Here is a 27,186-nt window from a genome sequence, read left to right as displayed (position 1 = left end):
TGGAATAAAGTAGTGGTGAAAAGAGAATTTTAAGAAACGTTTAATATTTGACAAAACATGTAATTGTTGCTATAAAACGATATTTTCGTCTTCTGTGGAGGACCATTCCTGGACATTCTGGAACAGAAAATGAAGTCTTTGGTCTTCTCTGTCCATGCCCCTTTATCATGGTTTTTAACACTGTGGTATCGTTGAGACAACTCAAGTCTTCCAGAAATTAGGGTTTTGAGCCATGCGCCTCTGGAAGTTCTCATACCTGGGGAGAAATATCAGAGGAGCACATGACTTTATGCTTTTGATTTAGGAAGCACATTCAGATCGTTTGCAGTGTCCATGCTTAACTGACTGATTGAGAAATTCCTCAAATGTTAGTTTCCTTGTAGCCAGCCCAATAACCACAGGTTCCACAAACGTGGGTCAGGTAAATTTAAAATAATTGATTGGGTTAATTCAAGCAGGTGTTTAAATGGTCTGACTTTGAATATGAGCAACAGGGAATCATTTTACCATTTGAGGATGGAACTGGCAGGGATGAACATTTCTGAGGGGTTTGGAGTCATCTGCGACTGGGAAACGGCAAAAGACGAGGAGAAATTATACAAACTGTCCAGCATCTTCTGAGTGAACTGAGGAGAGAGAGTTGAGTTGGTCAGCTGAGTGTGTAGGTGTTCTTTAGCAACATCAAAATAAAAGTCCTGCACATGTGCCATATGTGGACAAAAAAGGAATAACTTGTGGGGATGTATTTTGACACGAGGTAAGCAGAGAGGAAGTGGGTCTACAATAGACCCATGTTTGAGAAGTCTCCTTTAGATATGGTCTCAAATACCCCCTGTCATAATGATCAACTGTTCTGCTCACTGACTGTTTGTGCAACCTAATACAAATGAACACAATGCTAGTGTGCCTGTAGAAAGTCTACCCCCCCCCCCCCCCCCCTTGGATTTCTTCCCATTTTGTGTTAAAGTGTTAAAGATTCATGAAAAATAAGTGCCAATATACCTTAATTAGTTAGAAACACCTTCGCAGCGATTACAGCTGTGAGTCTTCTTGGGTAAGTCTGAGCTTTGTACACCTGTATTGTGCAATATTTGCTCCTTTTCAAAATTCAAGCTCTGTCAAGGTGTTGGGGATCATGGCTAGACAGTAAGTCTTGCCATAGATTGTCTAGCAGATTTAAGTCAACTGTAACTTGGCCACTCAGGAACATTCACGGTCTTCTTGGTAAGAAACTCCAGTGTAGATTTGGCCTTGTGTTGCAGGTTGTCCTGCTGAAATGTGAATTCCTCTCCCAGTGTCTGGTATAAAGCAGACTGAAGCAGTTTTTCCTCTAGGATTTTGCCTGTGCTTAGCTCCATCCTGTTTCTTTTCATCCTGAAATACTCCCCAGTCTTTGCTGATGTCAATCGTTCCATGATGCAGCCACCACCATGCTGGAAGATGAGGCATCACATCAGTGATGTATCAGATTTGCCAAAAAGTGTTTCCTTTCCAGTATTTAGTGCTTTGTCACATACATATGTATGTTTTGGAATCTTCTGTGTATTTGTATTCTTTTCACTCTAATTTAGGTCATGGGGTCACTACAATGTTGTTGATCCATCCTCAGTTCTCTCCCATCACAGCCATTGAACTCTGTAGCGGTTTTTAAAATCAGCAATGGCCTCATGGTGAAGTCACTGAGCAGTTTCCTTCCTGTCCTGCAGCTCAGTTCAGAAGGACGACTGCATCTTTGATGTATCTGGGTGGTTTAATACAGTGGTTCCCAAACGTTTAATAGTCCCGTACCCCTTCAAACATTCAACCTCCAGCTGCGTACCCCCTCTAGCACCAGGGTCAGCGTGCTCTCAAATGTTTTTTGCCATCATTGTAAGCCTGCCACACACACTATACAATACATTTATTAAACATAAGAATGAGTGTGAGTTGTCACAACCCAGCTCATGGGAAGTGACAAAGAGCTCTTATAGGACCAGGGCACAAATATAATTTTGCTCTTTATTTAACCATCTTACATATCAAATTGTGAATAACTCACCACAGGTTAATGAGAAGGGTGTGCTTGAAAGGATGGACATAACTGCAATGTTGGGTTGTATTGGAGAGAGTTTGTCTTAAATCATTTCCCACGCATAGTCTGCCAGTATTTAGTTTTCATGCTAGTGAGGGCCGAGAATCCACTCTCACATAGGTACGTGGTTGCAAAGGGCAGAGTCTTAACAGTGTGATTTGCTAGGGCAAGATACTCTGAGCGCAGGCTTCTGATAACATTTTCACTGAACCACATGAATGCAATTTCGATGAGACTCTCTTGTTCAGATATTGGTAAGTGGACTGGAGGCAGGGCATGAAAGGGATAACGAATCCAGTTGTTTGTGTCATGTGTTTCGGGGAAAGTACCTGTGTATTTGCGTACCCAACTCACTCAGGTGATTCGCTATATCACATTTGACATTGTCCGGAAGCTTGAGTTAATTTTCACACAAATCATACAATGATGGAAAGACCTGTGTGTTGTCCATGTCAATGCAGACAGAGAAGATATCCAACTCAATTTTGTCCCGCACATTGAATATAGTTGCGGAGAGTCCCTGTAATCCTAGACTCAGATCATTCTGGCGAGGATTTAAATCACCCAGATAGGTCAGTCGTGTGACAAACTCGTCATCATGCTAGCAGTCAGACAAGTGAATATTATGGTCAGAAAATAACTAAGCTTGTCTCTCAATTCAAAAAACATGTCAATACTTTGCCCCTTGAAAACCAGCGCACTTCTGTATGTTGTAAAAGCGTTCCATGGTCGCTGCCCATTTCATTGCATAATGCAGAAAATACACGAGTTCAGAGGCCTTGCTTTAACAAAGTGAACCATTGTCACTGTGGTGTCCAAAACGTCTTTCAAGCTGTCAGGCATTCCCTTGGCAGCAAGAGCCTCTTGGTAGATGCTGCAGTGTACCCAAGTGGCATCGGGAGCAACTGCTTGCACACGCGTTACCACTCCACTATGTCTCGCTGTCATGGCTTTTTCTCCATCAGTACAGATACCAACACATCTTGACCACCAAAGTCCATTTGATGTCACAAAGCTGTCCAGCACTTTAAAAATATCCTCTCCTGGTTTCCAGAAGAGGATGTCTTCCTTAATTGACCCCCCATAGATATAACGGACATGTGCCAGGCCCGCCACGTCTGTTGTCTCATCCAGCTGTAACACATATTCACTGGCTTGTATGCAAAGCAGCAATGGTTTCAAAACATCTCCTGCCATGTCACTGATGCACCGTGAAAGTGTTGTTCGATGAAGGCATTGTCTGTATAGTTTTTTGGGCCTTTTCCCCCAGCATTGTTCCAGCCATATCTGCAGCAGCAGGAAGAATTAAGTAATCCACAATAGTATGGTGCTTGCCTGTCCTAGCCACTCGGTAGCTCACCATATAAGATGCTTCTGGCCCCTTATTAATGGTATCTGTTGTCTGTCTGTTGTCTAATGTCTGCGCAAGAGTGAAGGTTTACTTTTGCACATATAACACACTGTGGCTGAGGAAAGGCACTACTCCCAATATAAGTGAACCCCAAATCAATGTAGTTCTCATCATATTTGCGCCTCTTCGATGGTCCAACGTCCCTGTCTGTTGTTCGGTGCTTTCCCGGGTAAGGGGGCAGTACCTTGGTGCTTTCCCGGGTAAGGGGGCAGTAGCTCTTCGGCTGCATCAGATTCACATCCATGCTAGCTGGTCTAACAACAAATGTAGAATTACTGATGCTAGCATTGGATGTGCTCGTGGAAGCAGACCAACTTGTTGTTGACAGGTGCAGGTTTAGTACCGCTGGTAGTAACAGTAGAGCTGGTATGTGTCTATGGATGTGCTCGTGGAAGCAGACCAACTTGTTGTTGGCAGGTGTAGTACTGCTGGTAGTAACAGTAGAGCTGGTATGTGTCTATGGACACGGGCCTTTTTTAAATTTGACCATTTATCCATTTTCCAGCAAACGGAATGAGCAGCAGCTATGTTTGGCTACATACGGACCATTAGTGGAATTCCCGCGAGAGACTAATGTAAATTATTTGACTAGGCTACCTACTAGGCTACTAGACAGTGTTGTTATTTCACTAAACGCTAGGTGGTTTATTTTATTTTTTGGCAGTGAAGAGGCTACTCAGGTAAGATAAAAAAAACTCACCCAAATGTACAGCCCTGTTGGAAAATATAAATGGACTGTTTTTAAAAATGTGAAATCACATTTTTATTTGGTGTACCCCCGATGGCATTGCACGTACGTACCCCAGTTTGGGAATACCTGGTTTAATACATCATCCACAGCATAATTAACTTGATCATGTTTAAAGAGATATTCAATGTCTGATTTGTTATTGTTACCCATCTCCCAATCACTGCCCTTTGAGGCTTTCGAAAAAACTACTTGGTCTTTGTAGTTTAATCTGTGCTTGAAATTCAATATGTATGAGGGACAGAGGAAGGTGTAGTCATTAAAAACAATGTAAACCGTGTGAGTCCATATAACTTATGTGATATGTTAAACCAAGTTTGACTTCTGGACTAATTTAGGCTTGCCTAAACAAAGGGGTGAATACATATGCAACAACTATAGTTTAGTTGTTGTTTTTTTTACACGTGTAGAATTTTATTTTCACTGACAGTATTTTGTGTCAATTTTTTTTTAATGAAATCTATCACTTTAAAAGCAAAGTGAAAAGTTGGAGGTATAGACTTTCCATAGGCACTGTAAATACACACGTGTTGCTGGTACACAGCAATCAAACCAAGCAGCTTGAGTATTGACTCGTATACATATTATCAAAGGACAGTTACTTTCACTGGTTATGTACACTGCAAAGCACCCATAATGCTCTAACCTGCATAAAGGAGTCAACAGCGCACACAGTGGCACCTGATACAGGCGTCTGCTGGACCAGCTGCTCCAAAGGCTCAATAGACACACCAACTTGGGCCACGGAGGCAAGCCGAGGTACTGTCATAACTCCAAATGGATGCTCTCCACCCTCACCTATAGGAAGACAGCAGAAACACCAATGATGTGTAACTTTTGCTCAACAGTTTACCCACCTTTTGCAAAAAAATGCATTAAAAGAAGAGGAAGGGTTATTTTTCCCACCACAACTGGCGATCACAGTTTACCCACCTATTGTTTTACCACTACAGCACTAAAACACACATACTGAAAAAACACCTTGTGACAACTACTAATGAAAGGACTTTATTAAATACATTTGAATGATACTCACCTGGTTTTAATTGAGATATTTTAAAGATGGCACTTGGTTTGTCGTTGGTGATGAAACCCAGGAGCTGCCAGACCTGCCCACCGACAGGGTCTGGGAAGGAGAAGTAGACGGCTCCACCCATCCCCGCAGGGAAAGGCACTGTGCCCAACATGAACACCACCACATGGTTCACATTCTCATAGTCTGGTAGGTTGAAGACAAACTTGTCACCAGCAACCTGCTGGGCGTCAGTCTGGACCTAAAAGACAATTGTGACCTCTACTTGAGCTGGAGTTATTTCAAGAGGTACTTTTCATTTAATTAAAGGCACAATCTGTTTCTGTATTTCACCAGTTTGACCCTGCCATTTTTTTGGTCAACTGATTATTGGGGTAGGTAGGGACCAGTGGAGGCTGGTGGGAGGAGCTGTAGGAGGATGGACTCAATGGATGGAATGGAATAAATGGAACGGAGTCAAACTTGGTTTCCATATGTTTGATACCGTTCCACGAATTCCATTCCAGCCATTCATTACACATTACAATGAGCTTGTCCACATAGCTCCTCCCACCCGCCTCTGGTAGGGACATCATGATGTATCTCTTTTGGGACTCTTACATTCATAGACAGCCATGCTTGCAAGTCCATGTACCCTGTCATGGTAGTAGGAAACATACTTTGAAGCTATACATTTTCTGTTTAGAATGACACCCCAAAACAACAAACATGAGTACAATTTGGGTTATGATACTAGCTAACTACGGTAAGAAAAGTTGTACAAGCTAAACAATGTACACAAAACCTCTGTCTCTGTTTAGCTCATATCATAGAGCATTTATAACTAGCTATATTGTTCAAGAATCAATGGGTATATGTAGCCTACGAGTAGAAATGACCAGTGAGCAGCCGGGAATACAATAACACATTGTTCATTCATACCAAATGTGTAGTTAGCTGTCATTTCAGTCCCAAGTTAGCTTGCTGCCGTTAGCAAGTTCCATACTTACCAATCTACCAGCAACCAAACATCCAAACATTGTAATGTCCTTGGTTTACTTTATATTTCGGTCAAGATGACTGTCTTACACTTTGTCGATAGCACCAGCTGAGTCCATTTCACAAAACTCCCGAGAAAGTTAGCTAGCTAACTCCAATGTTTAGTTACGTGTGTATGTTCTGCTTTAGACCACGTGTATACGAGAACTTCCGGTTTGATTGACGTTTCAAAATAAAAGCAACCAGAAAGAAAGTGATCAAATGCTCATTAGAATGTGATAGAACGCTTCCGTGGTTCTAATAGGGAGGGTGTTTGTTTAAGAAGAAAAGAAAGCACCAGAAAAAACAAATGTCTATAATCTAAGATAAATTGTATTGTGATGGGACTGCAGAAAAAATACATCATGTGGGTCCATGGAAGTATGAAAACAGAAATACTTAGTTCCGTGTAACCAACATAAGTGATACAATCCCAAAAGATCCATCCTATATCTCTCCCACAACTCTCCAGCCTTTACTTGCAGGTTTATATTTGGAATTGAAGGAGCATTCAGTAGGAGTCAGTCAAAGGCTTCATTGTGTGGCCTATAAACCCGAGGATCTGTTCAAATCACCGATGCATGGCTCGGAGGAGAATGTTAGGGTGAATGTGAGCTGTTCGTCAAGGTCTGTGACCTCTGAGTCTTCTATATTCTTGGTTGGCTTGGAATTAATCCACATTTTAAACAACTGCCATGGAAGTCATGAGAATTCACCTATTATTGGCTTATTGGTCATCTAAAATTGGGATATATTGGGAAATGTAACCTAGATTTGTTTCATTGAAGAGTATTGTATTTTATTGAAGCTGGTTGCACTGGGTTGAGCAATGTTTGTTGATATGTCAATATAGATTGAATAGCACCAATGCCTGCCACAATGAATCCATTATTGTCAGCCAGGCCATAGTCGCCAATATCTAATAACTGTCACCAAAAGCTGCCAAGGTAAACCTACACCCCCCTAACTATGACTATGTGGACTTTTATAATCACACTCTATCAAACTCTATTGGTTTATACTATAGCTTTCTCTTTCCATGAAGTCAAGCACTCCAGCATTCCAGTGATGTGATAGTTTAGAGTTGACATCATCCATTACAGACAAAATTGGATAACTGTGACTTGTGTCATGCGGCTCATCCTGTTCGGACTGGAGTTGTCCATTGTTGTCTTGCCTTCAGATCCGTTCTCTGAAGAAGACTGCAGAAGGCCCCTGATCCAACTGGAAGTTTACCATGTATGGATCCACATGGCCCACTAAGTGGATGAGGAATTACCTGAACTATGTGAGTAATCTGGATACAGTGTTACCTCTATGTGTTTACATGTTCATGTTATTATCAGGCTTCAGACTACTTCTAAATTCAGAAAATCTCTATACTCTGATCAATGGCTTGGGTCAATAGACAATAGACAGTTGTGCTATATTTGAGACAACTTCAAGCATATGGGTTGTCGGGACATTCATTCATATCCTTCATAGAGCCTTTATTCAATATATATTATGTGTGACATTGTTGTTGAATAGTATGTCATACTCATATCGCAGACATATTTATATTATCTGCTTCTGCAATTAACTTATTACATTTTTTTAAAACATTATAGTATGACAATTAAACAACTGTATGTATTAGTGTAATTGAAAAATAACGACAAGTTATTTTTATGCATTTACCATTATGAAAAGGCTATTTTGAATTCACAGAGTAGGTTTAGGCTAGGCTATGCTGAAGGTGTGAGTGTAGGAGTATATATGCATGTTTGTAGCTTATACATGACACAGCACCGAGTTTGCTACGTTGTTGCACTCGTTTCCAGTATAAAGTGCAACGGGAGGGGCTTTGCGCGCGTCCTCTTGATGCCAGGTAAATGATCTACAATACACGCTGTATCTGCACTACAATACAGTAACACAATCACCAAACTAAGTGCCCAGTGAAACACTGTCATGGGTTTCCGTGTTACTGTGGGGGTTCCACAGCTGTACTGTGAATTGTTACGATCATTCAAGTGCCCACAGCTTTTTTACTTGTATTATTGCGTGTTATTAATTGACCGTTATTTCTATTTTTTATTTCTCTCTGCATTGTTGGGAAGGGTCCGTAAGTAATAATATCACAGTTAGTCTACCTACACCTGTTGTTTATGAAGCATGTGACGAATGAAATTCGATTTGTCCAAGAGCTGGGCGCAAAAGAAAGGCATTGCCAGAGACAGAGGTAACCGCAAGCAGTGCGACTGGACTTCAATCATGTGCACAGCTCTGCACTCTGCGCTCTCTGACATTATAGTGGCGTGTTGCCTAATAGAAACGTGAACCACGAACTTTTGCCCTCTCTGGGTGTTGTGAGAAACAAATAAAGAACCACAGAGAAGTGACCATGTTTTCGCAAAATCCGATAAGTAGCCTTACTAAATATGTTTCGAAGCCGTCAGTAGTGGGACAGGTTGAGGTTTGTATGGTTGAATGTCAGTCGCCTTGCGCTGTTAGGACAGCTGTACCAGACGGACAAACCGCAGACCATGGGAGGGAAGCAAATCAGGCTGAACTAAAGGTAAGAAACACTAACTGACCGGTTTCTTAACTGTTTAAATGTAAATGTATATTCCCATTTTAGATATACATGTATGGCGTTATACTGCTCACAAAAATTCTGAATGTATTTATAAATTCTGAGTTGATGTATTTGAAATCTGTGAAAATATTGTTTTGAGCCACGAAAGTCAGACCATGTTGTGTGTTAATATCACATCTATCCCTTGACCCGTTGGTTTGAGGTTACTACTGTACATAGGAAGCTCTCTCTCGGTTGACATTCCCATCAACAAACGGAGTATCTTAGTATTTGTTTAACAGACAGTGTGAGCTGTGGCTTCCCTCAGGACATACAGTAATGTAGGCTAATATACAGTAATGTAAGCTAATATACAGTAATGTAGGCTAATATACAGTAATGTAAGCTAATATACAGTAATGTAGGCTAATATACAGCAATGAAACATATATTGTAAAAATGTATTGCCCACATGTGACACAAGGTCAGGAGTTCATATTGATCAGGTGAGGTGGTGTTATTTCTTATTGTATGGTAGACTGCAGTTTTACCATATTACAAAAAGGCATTGGTGGTGTTCACAATGACTGCCAATGCACCGAATGCTCCCTGGCCTCTCCTCTCCTCCTCTTAGCCTGGGTGTCAGATCCAGATGAGCGTTGACTCTAAGCAGAGTCACATTGTTACCGTGTGAGCAGGGTTACTTATGGTCACGTGGTCCTGGAGCTTCTAGTAATCCATGGGTCTTTCCACACCTTTGTTTTACACCAGCAGTCTCTGGTCTGTGTGCTCCATCCTCATACAGTGGATGACCAGAAGTACTGTACGTTCCCAGAGTGGGCCACTAACGATGTTGACACTGGAGAATTCATTGTGAAGCAGTGGTGACCTAACTTGTCCTCTGCTTCAAGCCTTTTTAAGGGCCGGTCACAAATCTAACTCAAGATTTCAAGGAGCTGATTGCAATCAGCTTTTCATGGCATCCAGTATTTAAAGGGCTATAAAAAACGTTGCTGCTTCGACTTCTGAAAACACTGAGCCTACATATAACTGACATGATCAAGTATGTGCATCTCAATCTGTTCTCTCTCTCTTGCTCTCGTCCTCTACCTCTCTGACCCTCTCTTAAGGAGAAGATGTGTCCCTGTGAGGCCTGGTGTTCCCAGAAGCGGACCTATGAGAACCTGGCCTACGAGCCTGGGAGTCAGAGTGAGCTCTACCCCCAACCTAAGGCCCTCTCCCGGGCTGTTTTCCAGCTCTCTGGCCTCACCCCCAAGACCTCCATCCAGGCCATCGAGAGCCACATCACTAGCCTGAAGGGAGTGGTGTCTGTCAACTTCTCTGTGGCCAGTGGCCTGGCTCAGGTGGATTATAACGCATCATCTATCTCTACCAGGGAGTTATCTCTGGAGATCCAGGCCATGGGCTACGGCGTCGTGGACGTGGCTGGGGAAGAGGTGACTAAGATCGGGGAGACGGAGGCCACAGAGTCCCTGACGAGGATCAGGGTGAAGGGTATGACATGCCAGTCCTGTGTGCGCTCCATCGAGGGACGGATAGGCACTCTGCCTGGGGTTCTGCACATCAAGGTGTCTCTGAGTGATCAAGAGGCAGTAGTACAATTTCAGCCCCACATAGTGACATCTGAGGAGGTAAAGGAACAGATTGAGAACATGGGATTTGGTGCGACTCTTACGAACAAAGACACAAGTATAGATTGTGGTCAAGGGGAGACACCTGTGTCATCCTCCATCTTGGATTCACTGACTCAGACGTCTGTCATTGGGATTGTAGGGATGACCTGTAATTCATGTGTCCAGTCCATAGAGGGCAAGATCTCTGAGATGACTGGGGTGTGTTCTATAGCGGTGTCATTAAAGGAGGAACAGGGGACCGTCACCTTTGACCCCAGTCTGACTCAGCCAGAGGAACTAAGGGCAGCCATTGAAGACATGGGATTTGATGCTTCACTCATAGGTATGCTTAATATGTTTATTTCACCTTGAACAAAAATCACAACTACACTTTTCTAATCAGACATTTCATTCATGTAATATGGGGAGGGGGGCTCAACTGAGTAGGTACATCGTTGTACAGAATACAGAGAAATGGATTACTTCAACATTCCAAACTCACCAAATTGGCAGTCTCACAGCGGTGGGCATACAGTAATACTGCTTTCAATGGACAATGCTGTTCAAAGCATTCTATTTCCATCCAGCCTTGCTATTAGTGGAGAGTATGCAGCACTTGGGCACAGGTCTCCTTGGAAACAAGACAAGTGTGCTTTCTAGTGTGGCATCAAGTGTTCTTGAATTACCCAGACTTGGGGCCAGTAAAACAAGCTTATAAACGGATTATGAACCGGTCTGGTTCTTTTATGTCACCCCCCCTTACACTGAAAGCTCTCTCTCTCCATCCATGCATAACCCATCCAACCAACGGTCTTGTTAATACACTGCTCAAAAAAATAAAGGGAACACTTAAACAACACAATGTAACTCCAAGTCAATCACATTTCTGTGAAATCAAACTGTCCACTTAGGAAGCAACACTGATTGACAATAAATGTCACATGCTGTTGTGCAAATGGAATAGACAACAGGTGGAAATTATAGGCAATTAGCAAGACACCCCCAATAAAGGAGTGGTTCTGCAGGTGGTGACCACAGACCACTTCTCAGTTCCTATGCTTCCTGGCTGATGTTTTGGTCACTTTTGAATGCTGGCGGTGCTTTCACTCTAGTGGTAGCATGAGAGGGAGTCTACAACCCACACAAGTGGCTCAGGTAGTGCAGCTCATCCAGAATGGCACATCAATGCGAGATGTGGCAAAAAGGTTTGCTGTGTCTGTCAGCGTAGTGTCCAGAGCATGGAGGCGCTACCAGGAGACAGACCAGTACATCAGGAGACGTGGAGGAGGCCGTAGGAGGGCAACAACCCAGCAGCAGGACCGCTACCTCCACCTTTGTGCAAGGAGGAGCAGGAGGAGCAGTGCCAGAGCCCTGCAAAATGACCCCCAGCAGGCCACAAATGTGCATGTGTCTGCTCAAACGGTCAGAAACAGACTCCATGAGGGTGGTATGAGGGCCCGACGTCCACAGGTGAGGGTTGTGCTTACAGCCCAACACCGTGCAGGACGTTTGGCATTTGCCAGAGAACACCAAGATTGGCAAATTCGCCACTGGCGCCCTGTGCTCTTCACAGATGAAAGCAGGTTCACACTGAGCACATGTGACAGACGTGACAGAGTCTGGAGACGCCGTGGTGAACGTTCTGCTGCCTGCAACATCCTCCAGCATGACCGGTTTGGCGGTGGGTCAGTCATGGTGTGGGGTGGCATTTCTTTGGGGGGCCGCACAGCCCTCCATGTGCTCGCCAGAGGTAGCCTGACTGCCATTAGGTACCGAGATGAGATCCTCAGGCCCCTTGTGAGATCAAATGCTGGTGCGGTTGACCCTGGGTTCCTCCTAATGCAAGACAATGCTAGACCTCATGTGGCTGGAGTGTGTCAGCAGTTCCTACAAGAGGAAGGCATTGATGCTATGGACTGGCCCGCCCGTTCCTCAGACCTGAATCCAATTGAGCACATCTGGGACATCATGTCTCGCTCCATCCACCAACGCCATGTTGCACCACAGACTGTCCAGGAGTTGGCGGATGCTTTAGTCCAGGTCTGGGAGGAGATCCCTCAGGAGACCATCCGCCACCTCATCAGGAGCATGCCCAGGCGTTGTAGGGAGGTCATACAGGCACGTGGAGGCCACACACTACTGAGCCTCATTTTGACTTGTTTTAAGGACATTACATCAAAGTTGGATCAACCTGTAGTGTGGTTTTCCACTTTAGTTTTGAGTGTGACTCCAAATCCAGACCTCCATGGTTTGATAAATTTGATTTCCATTGATAATTTTTGTGTGATTTTGTTGTCAGCACATTCAACTATGTAAAGAAAAAAGTATTTAATAAGAATATTTCATTCATTCAGATCTAGGATGTGTTATTTTAGTGTTCCCTTTATTTTTTTGAGCAGTGTATGTTGTGTTCTTTTCTCCTGAAGAATCTGGTTCTGCAGAAACTCTACCAACCACTCCCCTTCAAAGACGAAAGACTCCCCTTTCCCCCCACTCCCCCAGAATGGCTCACAGTAGCTTTGGCTCTACCAAGACTTCCATTAACGGTAGCTCTGGCTCTACCAAGACTTCCATTAACGGTAGCTCTGGCTCTACCAAGATGGCCACTGCTGATGAGGAGGGGAAGGTTCAGAAGTGCTTCATCCGTGTGACAGGCATGACCTGTGCCTCCTGTGTGGCCAACATTGAGAGGAACTTAGTCAAACACAGAGGTGGGTGATGTTATCCTTTAGGTCACTGTCATTTCCCATAGAGTCACTAAGCAGAACGCTTGACCTGGCAGTACAGTTTCTATCATGAGGATAAACAAGTATTTTGTGGTGATGCCACTTTCCCTGGTTAGGGGTTAACTGCACAACATTGTGTGTTCCAGGTGTCATCTCAGTGCTGGTTGCCCTCATGGCTGGTAAGGCGGAGGTGAAGTATGACCCTGGTATTGTTGATGCCAAGCGGATAACACAGCTCATAGAGGGTCTAGGCTTCGGTGCCACACTGATAGAGGACAATGCTGTTATGGATGGGAAACTGGACCTCTCTGTGAGTCTTCTCATTGGCTGAGACAACATGGAGAAAGAAGAAATACATTTCTATGCTTGGCTAAATACATTTCTATGCTTGGCTAAATACATTTTCTTTGATGTTTAGTCCAGTACTACATTGGGCCAACGGATTGTCTAGTACAGCTGCATTAAGTTTAAATTTGTTTTGCTCATCTCATGTGTAGGTAACTGGGATGACATGTGCGTCATGTGTCCATAACATTGAGTCCAAACTCACCAGGACCAAAGGGATTCTAGAAGCCTCAGTTGCACTGGCAACCAATAAAGCCCAGATCAAGTTTGACCCAGAAGTGCTTGGAGCTCGTGACATCATCAGAATGATTGAGGTAGCTAGCTAGAAGTTGACTTTGCTGCCATGTCTCTTTAAATTTGGTTGCTACATTTGTTTTTCCATCACCAACATCTTGTAATTGTTTTGATCACCTATATATTCACATTGTGCAATTACAGTGTTGGTACATATTCTTACCCATATTTACAACTGTAATAACTCTGTCTGTTCTAGGGGCTGGGCTTTGGGGCGTCTCTAATGAAAGCTGAAGGCTTTGGGAACAACCTGGATCATGGGGAAGAGATTCAACAGTAAGTATCTGTTTTGGTCCTCTGTCGATTTTGACTTGAGATACGTGTTTTTGAATCAACCTTGAATTGATTTAACACACTCTCCTCTCTGCATGCGTCCTGCGTGTGTGTGTGTGTTCCAGGTGGAAGAACTCGTTCCTGTTCAGTCTGGTATTTGGGGTGCCAGTGATGGGCTTGATGATCTACATGATGGTAATGGACAGTCAGCACGGGGAACACGGTGGCTCTATGCCCGAGGAGCAGAACCTTCTCCCAGGCCTCTCCCTCCTCAACCTGGCCTTCTTCCTGCTCTGTACACCTGTCCAGGTATACTAAGACCCTACCTATCCCTGCTACTGGCTCAGTCTCAGTACTGTAGATGTGTCTGTGACCCCCAGATACTATAGGATCCTACCAAGCCCTGCTACTGGCTCAGTCTCAGTACTGTAGATGTGTCTGTGACCCCCAGATACTATAGGACCCTACCTAGCCCTGCTACTGGCTCAGTCTCAGTACTGTAGATGTGTCTTTGACCCACATATACAATAGGACCCTACCAAGCCCTGATACTGGCTCAGTCTCAGTACTGTAGATGTGTCTGTGACCCCAGATACTATAGGACCCTACCAAGCCCGGATACTGTCTCAGTCTCAGTACCGTAGATGTGTCTGTGACCCCCAGATACAATAGGACCCTACCAAGCCCTGATACTGGCTCAGTCTCAGTACTGTAGATGTGTCTGTGACCCCCAGATACTATAGGATCCTACCAAGCCCTGATACTGGCTCAGTCTCAGTATTGTAGATGTGTCTTTGACCCCCAGATACTATAGGACCCTACCAAGCCCTGATACTGGCTCAGTCTCAGTACTGTAGATGTGTCTTTGACCCCCAGATACTATAGGATCCTACCAAGCCCTGATACTGCTGATCTACTGTATGTCGTAGTCCATTATATAATAACTGTAAGTCACATTTCTCTCTCTCTCTCTTCATACCTCTCTTTCTCAATCTCTGTCTCTCTTGCTCTCTCTCTTCATACCTCTCTTTCTCAATCTCTCTCTGTCTCTTGCTCTCTCTCTCCTCCTCTTTCCCTCCCTCACATCCTACTCCTCCATCAGATCTTCGGGGGTCGTTATTTCTACATCCAGGCGTACCGCTCGTTGAGACACCGCACGGCTAACATGGACGTCCTCATCGTCCTGGCAACCTCCATCGCCTACATCTACTCAGTTGTGGTCCTCATTGTGGCGATGGCAGAGAGAGCCAATCAGAGCCCTGTCACCTTCTTTGACACCCCGCCCATGCTCTTCGTCTTCATCGCCCTGGGCCGGTGGCTGGAGCACATAGCAAAGGTAAGGCTATTCTACCCTACTCTATTCTACTCTACTCTATTCTATTATGCTATATTCTACTCTATTCCATTCTATTATATTCTACTCAATTGTATTCTACTCTGCTCTATTCCATTCTACTCTATTCCATTCTACTCTATTATTTTCTACTCTACTGTACTTTATTCCATTCTCCTCTACTGTACTTTATTCCATTATACTCTACTCTATTCCATTCTATTATATTCTACTCTATTCCATTCTACTCTTTTATACTCTACTCTGTTCTACTGTACTATATTCTACTGTAATCTATTCCATTATACTCTACTCTATTCCATTCTATTATATTCTACTCTATTCCATTCTACTCTATTCTACACTACTCTATTCCATTCTATTCTACTCTGTTCTACTCTACTCAATTGTATTCTACTCTACTCTGCTCTATTCCATTCTACTCTATTATTTTCTACTCTATTCCATTCTACTCTATTCTACTCTACTCTGTCTACTCTACTCTATTCTACTCTATTCCACTCTATTCTACTCTACTCAATTCTAGTGTTTCTCCTACAATTAGTTATGCGGGTTGCATTCCACTTTCCTTTACCTGGACCACAGCTAAAGTCCTTTTGGTTGGAAGTACTTCTGTTGCTCTCAGCTTTATGGATGGTGGATGGCCAGGGGGTTATTCTAGGTCATATCTGGTCAGTTTTTGTGGCATTTATGGTCATATGATTGTGTTATTATGGTGTCAGTGTGGGAAAGCAATCACCAGACTACAGGCTGAAGACTTATGCTGAGGTCGGCTGGTAATTCCCAGGTTTAATCAACACCCACTCATGTCATTGTCTCTGTGTTTCCTGTTCCGATTCTGCAGAGTAAGACATCTGAAGCACTGGCCAAGCTGATGTCACTGCAAGCTACTGATGCCACTGTGGTCACGTTAGGTCCTGACCACTCCATCCTCAGGTGAACCTAAACCCAGGTTCATTTTCCCACAGTGAACATTTGTGGAAAAATATGTTTATTTTATGTGATGTTTATTTTTATATTGGCCTCATATAATCAAACCTGCCTTAGCCTTGATTTCTTTACAATCTGTTTATAGCTGTGTCCATCAACTATTCTGAGAATATTTCACCACAATAAATCAGTACTGTGTCTGTGCTGTGTGCGTACGTGCGTGTGTGTGTCTGTGCTGTGTGTGTCAGTGAGGAGCAGGTGTCGGTGGAGCTGGTCCAGAGAGGAGACATAGTGAAGGTGGTGCCTGGGGGAAAGTTCCCCGTGGACGGGAAGGTGATCGAGGGAAGCTCCATGGCAGATGAGTCCCTCATCACAGGTAAGAACCGTTTTGTTGGGGAGCCAATGGGCCATAGTGGTTTACTGTCATTATGGTCCTTTTGTGGTCTATTGGTGATTGACTGTGTTGCAGTGAAGGGTAAAGGCATGTAAATGCACCTTTTTTTATTTAACATTAGCAAAATACCACTACATGACCCACCTAGTGTGGAGAAATGCATTGAAAATCTAGGTAGCATGACTCTATTCACTAACGACGATCGTTGTCGTTGGGGTCATTTAGTAGTCTGTATCGGTGGTTGCCGGTAGTCATTGTGGTCATTTAGTAGTCTGTATCGGTGGTTGCTGGTAGTCATTGTGGTCATTTAGTAGTCTATATCGGTGGTTGCTGGTAGTCATTGTGGTCATTTAGTAGTCTATATCGGTGGTTGCTGGTAGTCATTGTGGTCATTTAGTAGTCTGTATCGGTGGTTGCTGGTAGTCATTGTGGTCATTCAGTAGTCTGTATCGGTGGTTGCTGGTAGTCATTGTGGTCATTCAGTAGTCCGTATCGGTGGTTGCTGGTAGTCATTGTGGTCATTTAGTAGTCTGTATCGGTGGTTCCTGGTAGTCATTGTGGTCATTTAGTAGTCTGTATCGGTGGTTGCTGGTAGTCATTGTGGTCATTTAGTAGTCTGTATCGGTGGTTGCTGGTAGTCATTGTGGTCATTTAGTAGTCTGTATCGGTGGTTGCCGGTAGTCATTGTGGTCATTTAGTAGTCTGTATCGGTGGTTGCCGGTAGTCATTGTGGTCATTTAGTAGTCTGTATCGGTGGTTGCCGGTAGTCATTGTGGTCATTTAGTAGTCTGTATCGGTGGTTGCCGGTAGTCATTGTGGTCATTTAGTAGTCTGTATCGGTGGTTGCCGGTAGTCATTGTGGTCATTTAGTAGTCTGTATCGGTGGTTGCCGGTAGTCATTGTGGTCATTTAGTAGTCTGTATCGGTGGTTGCCGGTAGTCATTGTGGTCATTTAGTAGTCTGTATCGGTGGTTGCCGGTAGTCATTGTGGTCATTTAGTAGTCTGTATCGGTGGTTGCCGGTAGTCATTGTGGTCATTTAGTAGTCTGTATCGGTGGTTGCCGGTAGTCATTGTGGTCATTTAGTAGTCTGTATCGGTGGTTGCCGGTAGTCATTGTGGTCATTTAGTAGTCTGTATCGGTGGTTGCCGGTAGTCATTGTGGTCATTTAGTAGTCTGTATCGGTGGTTGCCGGTAGTCATTGTGGTCATTTAGTAGTCTGTATCGGTGGTTGCCGGTAGTCATTGTGGTCATTTAGTAGTCTGTATCGGTGGTTGCCGGTAGTCTGTATCGGTGGTTGCCGGTAGTCATTGTGGTCATTTAGTAGTCTGTATCGGTGGTTGCTGGTAGTCATTGTGGTCATTTAGTAGTCTGTATCGGTGGTTGCTGGTAGTCATTGTGGTCATTTAGTAGTCTGTATCGGTGGTTGCTGGTAGTCATTGTGGTCATTTAGTAGTCTGTATCGGTGGTTGCTGGTAGTCATTGTGGTCATTTAGTAGTGTGTATCGGTGGTTGCTGGTAGTCATTGTGGTCATTTAGTAGTCTGTATCGGTGGTTGCTGGTAGTCATTGTGGTCATTTAGTAGTCTGTATCGGTGGTTGCCGGTAGTCATTGTGGTCATTTAGTAGTCTGTATCGGTGGTTGCCGGTAGTCATTGTGGTCATTTAGTAGTCTGTATCGGAGGTTGCCGGTAGTCATTGTGGTAATTTAGTAGTCTGTATCGGTGGTTGCCGGTAGTCATTGTGGTCATTTAGTAGTCTGTATCGGTGGTTGCCGGTAGTCATTGTGGTCATTTAGTAGTCTGTATCGGTGGTTGCCGGTAGTCATTGTGGTCATTTAGTAGTCTGTATCGGTGGTTGCCAGTAGTCATTGTGGTCATTTAGTAGTCTGTATCGGTGGTTGCTGGTAGTCATTGTGGTCATTTAGTAGTCTATATCGGTGGTTGCTGGTAGTCATTGTGGTTCTTTGGTGGTGTACCATGGTTGATGGGGTGGTCAATGTTCTCTCTGTGGTCAGGTGAGCCCATGCCTGTGAGTAAGAAGCCCGGCAGTTCAGTGATAGCTGGCTCCATCAACTCCCACGGATCTCTACTGGTGCAGGCCACCCACGTAGGAGCAGACACCACCCTCTGTCAGATAGTCAAACTAGTGGAGGAGGCACAGACATCCAAGGTAAACAAACCACTTTACGGCCAAGGTCAAGACGGGACATCTTTGATTGTAGGCTACAATTACCTGTGTAAGTTACAATATAATCAGTTACTGAAGATATAAGTATCTGAAACATCTCTTGTTGGACTAGGCCCCCATCCAGCAGTTTGCAGACAGACTGAGTGGCTACTTTGTACCCTTCATAGTCATTGCCTCAGTGCTAACACTGCTGGTCTGGCTGGTGATCGGCTTTGTCAACTTCCATGTTGTGAAGGAGTACTTTCCTGTGAGTAACCACAAGAGCTTATCAAACTCCTAACAAAGCCTTATGGCATTGATGTACTTTCTGAATGAAAAGACCAGTTCTGAATCATAGTGTTTGTGTGTTTCAACCTCACAGGGTTACGATGAGAACATCCCCAAGACAGATGTTATTGTCCGCTTCGCCTTCCAGGCCTCCATCACAGTCCTGTCCATCGCCTGCCCCTGCTCTCTGGGCCTGGCGACCCCGACAGCTGTCATGGTGGGCACGGGGGTCGGAGCCCAGAACGGCATCCTCATCAAGGGAGGGGAGCCGCTGGAGATGGCCCACAAGGCAATGCACCTCTATTTACTACCTCCCAACCGAAACATACTTCCCGTAAACGTCCAGTGTTTTCCAAACTGTATTGTGGGCCGGGTACAGGGTAGAGTCGGTTATGGTGACTTAGTGTGAAGTTGAACATGTATGATAGGCATTTTCCACTGCTCTAACCCTAAAAGCCACAGCTAAAGCTACCAGCAGTAACACAGACAGAAAATGACAGTGTTGTCCGCTCCCTCCTTTCCTCCCATTCAGATCGGTGCAGTGATGTTTGATAAGACCGGCACCATCACTAACGGTGTCCCGCGGGTGACCAGGGTGTTGGTGCTGTGGGAGAGGGCACGGCTGCCCCTGCGTAAGGTCCTGGCACTGGTGGGCACAGCGGAGGCCAGCAGTGAACACCCACTGGGGATGGCTGTGGCCAAGCACTGCAAAGAGGTGAGGGTATTTCATTGATATCTACCAGGTATCTGTGCTTTAGCCGCTGTATAAACACAGACAAGGTCATTCTATCCACTTTACCCTGGAATTATTCTCCAGGTCGTTGATATAAATGAGAATGAATGTTCGCAGTCAACTTACCTAGTGAAGTAAGGGCTCAATGTAATGAAATAAATAACTAGTGTGAGCGAGCGCCTGTCTGTATGTATATCAGGAGCTGGAGACAGATGTTCTGGGTTCCTGTAAGGACTTCCAGTCGGTGCCAGGCTGTGGGATCAGCTGTAAGGTGTCTAACATTGAGGAGGTACTGCTGGAGGGTGACCAGGACTCCTGTCATACCCAGGTCACACTGCAGGGGGCCACGACTGATGAGAGCAGCCTGGTCGGCGATACTGTGTCAGTGTCAGGTCAGTGTTGCTTTACAACATCACGGTTTTTACCCCTTTACTTGGTGGTCGTACTCATGATGTACAGTACCAATCAAAAGTTTGGACACACCTACTTATTCAAGGGTTTTTCTTTATTTTTACTATTTTCTGCATTGTAGAATAATAGTGAAGACATCAAAACTATGAAATTACACATATGGAATCATGTAGTAACCAAAAAAAGTGTTAAACAAATCAAAATATATTTTATACTCTTCAAAGTAGCCACCCTTTGCCTGGATGGCAGCTTTTCACACTCTCGGCATTCTCTCAACCAGCTTCATGAGGAATGCTTTTCTAACAGGCTTGAAGGAGTTCCCACGCATGCTGAGCACATGTTGGCGGCTTTTCCTTCAGTGGTTCAACTCATCCCAAACCATCTCAATTGGGTTGAGGTCGGGTGATTGTGGAGGCCAGGTCATCTGATGCAGCACTCCATCGCTCTCCTTCTTGGTCAAAAAAGCCCTTACACAGTCTGGAGGTGTGTTTGGGGTCATTGTCCTGTTGAAAAACAAATGACAGTCCCACTAAGCGCAAACCAGATGGGATGGCGTATCGCTGCAGAATTCTGTGGTAGCCATGCTGCTTAAGTGTGCCTTGAATTCTAAATAAATCACTGGCAGTGTCACCAGCGAAGCACCATCACACCACCTCCTCCATGCTTCATGGTGGGAACCACACATATGGAGATCATCCGTTCACGGACTCTGCGTCTCACAAAGACACGGTGGTTGGAACCAAAAGGCTCAGATTTGGACTCATCAGACCAAACAACAGATTTCCACCGGTCTCCATTGCTCGTGTTTCTTGGCCCAAGCAAGTCTCTTCTTATTGGTGTCCTTTAGTAGTGGTTTCTTTTTTAGCAATTCAACCATGAAGTCCTGATTCACACAGTTTCCTCTGAACAGTTGATGTTGAGATGTGTCTGTTACTTGAACTCTGTGACACATTAATTTGGGCTGCAATCTGAGGCTGATAACTCTGATGAACTTATCCTCTGCAGCAGAGGTAACTCTGGGTCTTCCTTTCCTGTGGCGGTCCTCATGAGAGCCAGTTTCATCACAGCGCTTGATGGCTTTTGCGACTGCACTTGAAGAAACTTTCAACGTTCTTGAAATTTTCCGGATTGACTGACCTTAATGTCTTAAAGTAATAGTGGTATCATGTTTTAGGTAAGACCCAGATGCAGACAGTTTTGAAGAAACAAAGTTTAATACTAAACCGGGGCATGCAGTCTCAGGGTCAGGGCAGGCAGGGGTCAATAATCTAGAATGGTGGGGTAAGGTACAAAACGGCAGCCAGTCTCAGGGTCAGGGCAGACAGAGCGGTCAAACCAGGAAGGACTAAAAAACAGGAGCAAGAAACAGGCAGGAGCAGGGAAACAAACGCTGGTAGGTTTTACGAACAAAACGAACTGGCAACAAACAAACAGAGAACACAGGTATAAATACACAGGGGATAATGGGGAAGATGGGCGACACCTGGAGGGGGGTGGAGACGAGCACAAAGACAGGTGAAACAGATCAGGGTGTGACAGGTGGACTGTTGTTTCTCTTATTTGAGCTGTTCTTGCCATAATATGGACTTGGTCTTTTACCAAATAGGGCTATCTTCTGTATACCACATCTTCCTTGTCACAACACAACTGATTGGCTCAAACGCATTAAGAAGGAAATAAATTCCACAAATTAACTTTTAAGAAGGCACACCTGTTAATTGAAATGCATTCCAGGTGACTACCTCATGAAGCTGGTTGAGAGAATGCCAAGAGTGTGCAAAGCTGTCATCAAGGCAAAGGCTGGCTACTTTGAAGAATCTCAAATATAAAATATATTTTGATTTGTTTTAAACTTTTTTGGTTACTACATGATTCCATATGTGTTATTTCATAGTTTTGTTGTCTTCACTATTATTCTACAATGTAGAAAGTTGTCTAGCCTTGAAGTCCACTCCATTGCTAATGGTGTTTTGTGTGTTGTCCAGGTGCCTCTGCTAGCCCCTCCTATTCGGTCCTGATCGGGAACAGAGAGTGGATAAGGCGGAACGGGCTTCATGTAGGAGCTGACGTGGATGACGCCATGTCCAGCCACGAGACCAAGGGGCAGACAGCCATCCTGGTAGCTATAGATGGTACAGTCTCAGTCCAATGACAGACATTTACATTTGAGTAATTTAGCAGAACTGTTTTCCAGAGAGACTTACAGTTAGTGCATTCATGATAGCTAGGTGGGACAACCACATACATATCAGTCATAGTAAGTACATTTTTCCTCATTAAAGTAGCTATCAGCAGAGTCAGTGCTGGTAAGTGGAAAAAGTCAAGTGCGATTGTTAGTTCACGGAAGGTCGTTTTTTGGGGGGGGTCCAACAGAAGAAAAGCCTTCACATCCCACTGGGTCAGGTTATGGACACATATTGTAATAGTCCTGAACTGTCTCTCAACAGTGGTTTATCTATGACCCTCAGGACTGTGTCCTACTCCAACAGTGGATTATCTATGACCCTCAGGACTGTGTCCTACTCCAACAGTGGTTTATCTATGACCCTCAGGGCTGTGTCCTACTCCAACAGTGGATTATCTATGTTCCTCAGGACTGTGTCCTACTCCAACAGTGGTTTATCTATGACCCTCAGGACTGTGTCCTACTCCAACAGTGGTTTATCTATGACCCTCAGGACTGTGTCCTACTCCAACAGTGGATTATCTATGATCCTCAGGACTGTGTCCTACTCCAACAGTGGTTTATCCATGACCCTCAGGACTGTGTCCTACTCCATCAGTGGTTTATCTATGACCCTCAGGACTGTGTCCTACTCCATCAGTGGTTTATCTATGACCCTCAGGACTGTGTCCTACTCCATCAGTGGTTTATCTATGATCCTCAGGACTGTGTCCTACTCCAACAGTGGTTTATCTATGACCCTCAGGACTGTGTCCTACTCCAACAGTGGTTTATCTCTGACCCTCAGGACTGTGTCCTACTCCAACAGTGGATTATCTATGACCCTCAGGACTGTGTCCTACTCCAACAGTGGTTTATCTATGACCCTCAGGACTGTGTCCTACTCCAACAGTGGTTTATCTATGACCCTCAGGACTGTGTCCTACTCCAACAGTGGTTTATCTATGAGGTACATACACTGAACATGGGATATGTGTCAATCCCCTGCGTCAACCTCACCGTTCCGTGTCGGGGACATGTTCCATCTCCTCTTCCTATGCCCTAGGTGTACTGTGTGCCATGCTGGCCATAGCAGACACAGTGAAGACCGAGTCTGCCCTGGCTGTCCATACTTTACTCAGCATGGGGATAGAGGTGGTCATGATCACTGGGGACAACAGACGTACTGCTAAGGCTATAGCCACACAGGTAAGAGAAAGATAGAGACCGCACGCATGCATGTGCAGCACATGGGGATGTGGGAAACTCCTCAGCCTGAAGGGTCGCCACTTGTGCCGCCAAATTGTACATTTTATGGTGGTGCCGACTGGTAAGACTCTTTGGGAGGGCCGTCACGTGTGCTAGCAAGACAGAGGTTCTGGGTTCGAGTCTTGGTGTGAGCTGAATCAGGAGGAAGTGGTACTTGCTAAGCAAGCAGCGTGGCGTTCATTACACACACACACACACACACACACGTCTGAATTGTGTCTCTGTCCCTCCTCCAGGTGGGCATCAGGAAGGTATTTGCGGAGGTGCTGCCATCCCACAAGGTGGCCAAGGTGCAGGAGCTGCAGGAGAGGGGTCTGAGGGTGGCCATGGTGGGTGACGGGGTCAACGACTCGCCCGCCCTCGCCCGCGCCGACGTGGGCATCGCCATAGGGACGGGCACAGACGTGGCCATAGAGGCAGCTGACGTGGTGCTGATCAGGGTGAGGAGCAGAGTGGGGTGTGGTTGGGATGTTAACTACATCCTAGTTACATGTGTTGTGAGATGAGGTCTCCTGGGTGTATTTTCTGTCCCAAAGGAACTTCAGTGATTTGAGTTGTTTTCTCCGTTCTACGTAGAATGATCTGTTAGACGTGGTGGCCTGTATTGAGCTGTCCAAGAAGACTGTTCAGAGGATACGCATCAACTTTGTCTTCGCTCTCATCTACAACCTGGTAGGGATTCCCATCGCCGCAGGTCAGTAACAAATCATATTTTATTTTGGTCGCATACACATATTTAGCAGATGTTATTGCGAGTGTAGCAAAATGCCTGTGATCCTAGCACCAACAGTGCAGTTCTGTGTGTGTGTGTGTGTATGTAGTAAAGCTGGGTTGCACTGTACCCATCCAGGTGTGTTTCTGCCCGCTGGTCTGGTCCTACAGCCATGGATGGGTTCAGCAGCTATGGCAGCTTCCTCTGTGTCTGTGGTCATCTCTTCCCTGCTGTTAAAACTGTGAGTGTATGCTTCTGCCTCTCTGTCTGTCCGTCCTTCCATCTATCTCCCTGTCTGTTGGGGATTTTGCTGTGTATTTATTTCAACCAATCAAACTTGCCCTCCTAGATGTTTTGCATACCTTTCAACATCCCAGATGGGAACTTTTACTGGACGGCATGCAAGCATTTTTATACCACTTTTCATGCACCAAAATCTCAATCTCTTCACTGTAAACTCGGTCCATTGAGAAGCGTTTCCATAGTAACCTGAGTAAAGTAGCGTGTGCCTGTAGAACAGCCCAGGGCACCGTGTCCAGAGTGTCTCTGTTGCAGCAGCCCACTCACTGAATACTACACAGACTGAACACAGTGCACTTTGACCTCTCAGCTGTATCTAGTTCACTATTTGGAACCACTCCAACTCCCTCTTTATTTATGGAAAACAGTGTAAATGTCTCAATCTTTCTCTCCTTTTCTGTTCCTTACATGCCACATGTTTTTATGTCATGTTTGTCTTACTCACTCACACGTTATTTTGCCTGTATTAACACGCCACTTGTCCGTTTCAGGTCAAGTCTCTGTCGCTACACTTTTCTCCCCATCCTCCTCATACTCTTGTTTACTCGTTCAAATATTGTTTATTGAACACGCACCAGAATGGTGTATAAAAGACAAGTGTGCAATGCTTATTTAAACATAAAAGAGCAGACAGGAACAACAAGACCCAGAGTTCTGGGTACAAAACAAATATTACAAAACAAGACATACAGAACAAGGACAGGTAGAAAGAAAGAGGGTAGATGTCACCCCCCTTATCCCCCCCCCCTCCCAACTGCGCGGGTGGCGGGGCCAGCACATGCTGCCTATAGGTAGATTAAAATATTAGAATTGAGAGTGCGTTAAAATGTACAAATCCACAGCGCCGACTGGTCCAAGTAAGAGAGGAAAGGCTGACAGATTTGATCAAATGTTAGAATATATCTCATTCTTTCTAAGTGTACAGTGTTTGCCAATTCGCTAAGCCATAATTTGGTAGAGGGAGCTTCCCTCCTTTTGCTCTCTCTCTCTTACTAAAACTGACCTCAGTCCTCTCCTGCTTCTTCCTGCTCCAGGTATAAGAAGACGTCAATCGAGACGTATGAGTTCCGGGCCCAGGGGAACATGAAGAGCCTGAGCCCCAGCCAGGTGAGCACCCACGTGGGTCTGGACGACCGGCGACGCACCCCTCCCTCCCTCCGCGGTGCCTGGGAGCGCCTGAGCCAGGGCAGCCGCCTCTCCCTGCCCATCTCCCTCTCCAGCCAGCCGGACAGCCGAGGTCCATCCACCCCCTCTCTCCAGGACCGCTGCTCCCTGCTGGACCACGAGAAGGAAGTGGGCCTCGTAGTGTAGCAAGGTGCCAGGTAGAGGACATTATGTCGAAAGGGAAACTACCTGTCCTATGGAAACCATCTGGTGGAAAGGTCCAAGGGAAACTGTCCACATTCCTTAGTCTCATCCTCTTCATGTCAATTAGATGTATTTTAATATTTGACTGAACGATAACTGAGAAATAAATCAATACCTAGAAATGAATCATTCACAAAGTTACTTTCTTTAAATCTTTCAAGACACTTTTTATCACAAGCTGTTAAACAATATGGCTCTTCAGTTTACATTATGAGGAAATGTTATTCATTGTGAACTTTTTTTAGGGGGATTGTCATGTGTGGTTTGCCCACCTATTGTTTGTTTTGAGTGAGTTCTAATGGTTCATTTGTCTCTCCTTTGTCCCTGTAGTCCAAATATATTTCAGTAAAATCCACCAAGGTTTCTGCTTTGTACTTCCCTTGACTTGCTTGTGTAGCCCATCTCATGACGCCTTTTACACAACATCTCCATCAAAATGTACATGTAGGCCTGTAAGTAGGCCATATGTGTATAATCACCTTCTAAATGAAAAGCATTGTGTCTGTAGAACCTCATCAGAAAGACTTTTGCTACATCTTCAGAGCTAAAGATACACATCGTTCTATGTCCGTGAGAGAATGGATCATTAATGTTGCATGGCCTGTCATGTCTTCACACTAGTGGTAGTAGATGGTGAGGACAGGGAATAGGTTACACCCCTGAAGTAGTCCCCTGGGTTGCATCTCAATAGTCTGCAGTGACTTCCTCAACTGTCTGTCATTTGACTTGCATGAGAGAACGGCAATGAATTTGGATTCCTTATAAGATGTTATTTTTCCCCTCATATTTACAAAGTTCAGGGTAAGGGAGTGGGGTTACCAATCACTGTCTACGTTGCTTGATAATGAGGTCCACAAAATGCGCTCATCTTTCATTCAGTAAACTGAGAAGACTTCTTCTGCTATTAAACTTGTATGTCGATTTCTAAATGATGTTACATAACTGTTTTAACTGCTGGGTGGGAAGCTGTGGGTGGGCTGCTGT

General features: G+C 44.7%; 2 protein-coding genes across 7 annotated transcripts; one reads left to right on the top strand and one right to left on the bottom strand.

Annotated features, from left to right (window-relative positions):
- Positions 1 to 24: 24 nt before the first annotated feature.
- Positions 25 to 6,500, bottom strand: LOC110527231 (protein Hikeshi). 4 transcript variants are annotated; one of them, XM_021608395.2, is made up of 5 exons: positions 6,253 to 6,500; positions 5,267 to 5,504; positions 4,877 to 5,028; positions 508 to 626; positions 25 to 256 (listed from the first exon to the last, which is right to left on the bottom strand). In XM_021608395.2, exons 1-5 carry the CDS (start codon positions 6,280 to 6,282, stop codon positions 202 to 204), a joined length of 594 nt encoding a protein of 197 aa, XP_021464070.2. In that variant the 5' UTR covers positions 6,283 to 6,500; the 3' UTR covers positions 25 to 201. The 4 variants fall into 4 exon arrangements, with proteins under 4 accessions (XP_021464070.2, XP_036838130.1, XP_036838132.1 ...); XM_036982235.1 differs by having other exon boundaries at positions 145 to 256; positions 477 to 626; XM_036982237.1 differs by having other exon boundaries at positions 145 to 256; positions 477 to 566.
- Positions 5,739 to 27,131, top strand: LOC110497021 (copper-transporting ATPase 2). Of its 3 annotated transcripts, none has more exons than XM_036982233.1 (22): positions 5,739 to 6,008; positions 7,464 to 7,568; positions 9,971 to 10,817; positions 12,901 to 13,185; positions 13,347 to 13,510; positions 13,698 to 13,859; positions 14,039 to 14,115; positions 14,238 to 14,421; positions 15,215 to 15,448; positions 16,311 to 16,402; positions 16,645 to 16,772; positions 18,806 to 18,960; positions 19,091 to 19,225; positions 19,340 to 19,534; positions 19,778 to 19,960; positions 20,178 to 20,370; positions 22,375 to 22,521; positions 23,620 to 23,762; positions 24,059 to 24,262; positions 24,399 to 24,516; positions 24,673 to 24,775; positions 25,869 to 26,333. In XM_036982233.1, exons 2-22 carry the CDS (start codon positions 7,518 to 7,520, stop codon positions 26,143 to 26,145), a joined length of 4,077 nt encoding a protein of 1,358 aa, XP_036838128.1. In that variant the 5' UTR covers positions 5,739 to 6,008; positions 7,464 to 7,517; the 3' UTR covers positions 26,146 to 26,333. The 3 variants fall into 3 exon arrangements, with proteins under 3 accessions (XP_036838128.1, XP_036838127.1, XP_036838126.1); XM_036982232.1 differs by lacking the exons at positions 5,739 to 6,008; positions 7,464 to 7,568 and adding an exon at positions 8,147 to 8,840 and having other exon boundaries at positions 12,901 to 12,994; positions 13,028 to 13,185; XM_036982231.1 differs by lacking the exons at positions 5,739 to 6,008; positions 7,464 to 7,568 and adding an exon at positions 8,149 to 8,840 and having other exon boundaries at positions 25,869 to 27,131.
- The last annotated feature ends 55 nt before the right edge of the window (positions 27,132 to 27,186 follow it).

This window comes from Oncorhynchus mykiss, chromosome 7 (assembly GCF_013265735.2).
Source record: "Oncorhynchus mykiss isolate Arlee chromosome 7, USDA_OmykA_1.1, whole genome shotgun sequence".
NCBI classification, from domain to species: Eukaryota; Metazoa; Chordata; class Actinopteri; order Salmoniformes; family Salmonidae; genus Oncorhynchus; species Oncorhynchus mykiss.
The sequence above is the reverse complement of the archived record's forward strand: the minus strand, read 5'-3'. Positions and strand labels throughout refer to the sequence as shown.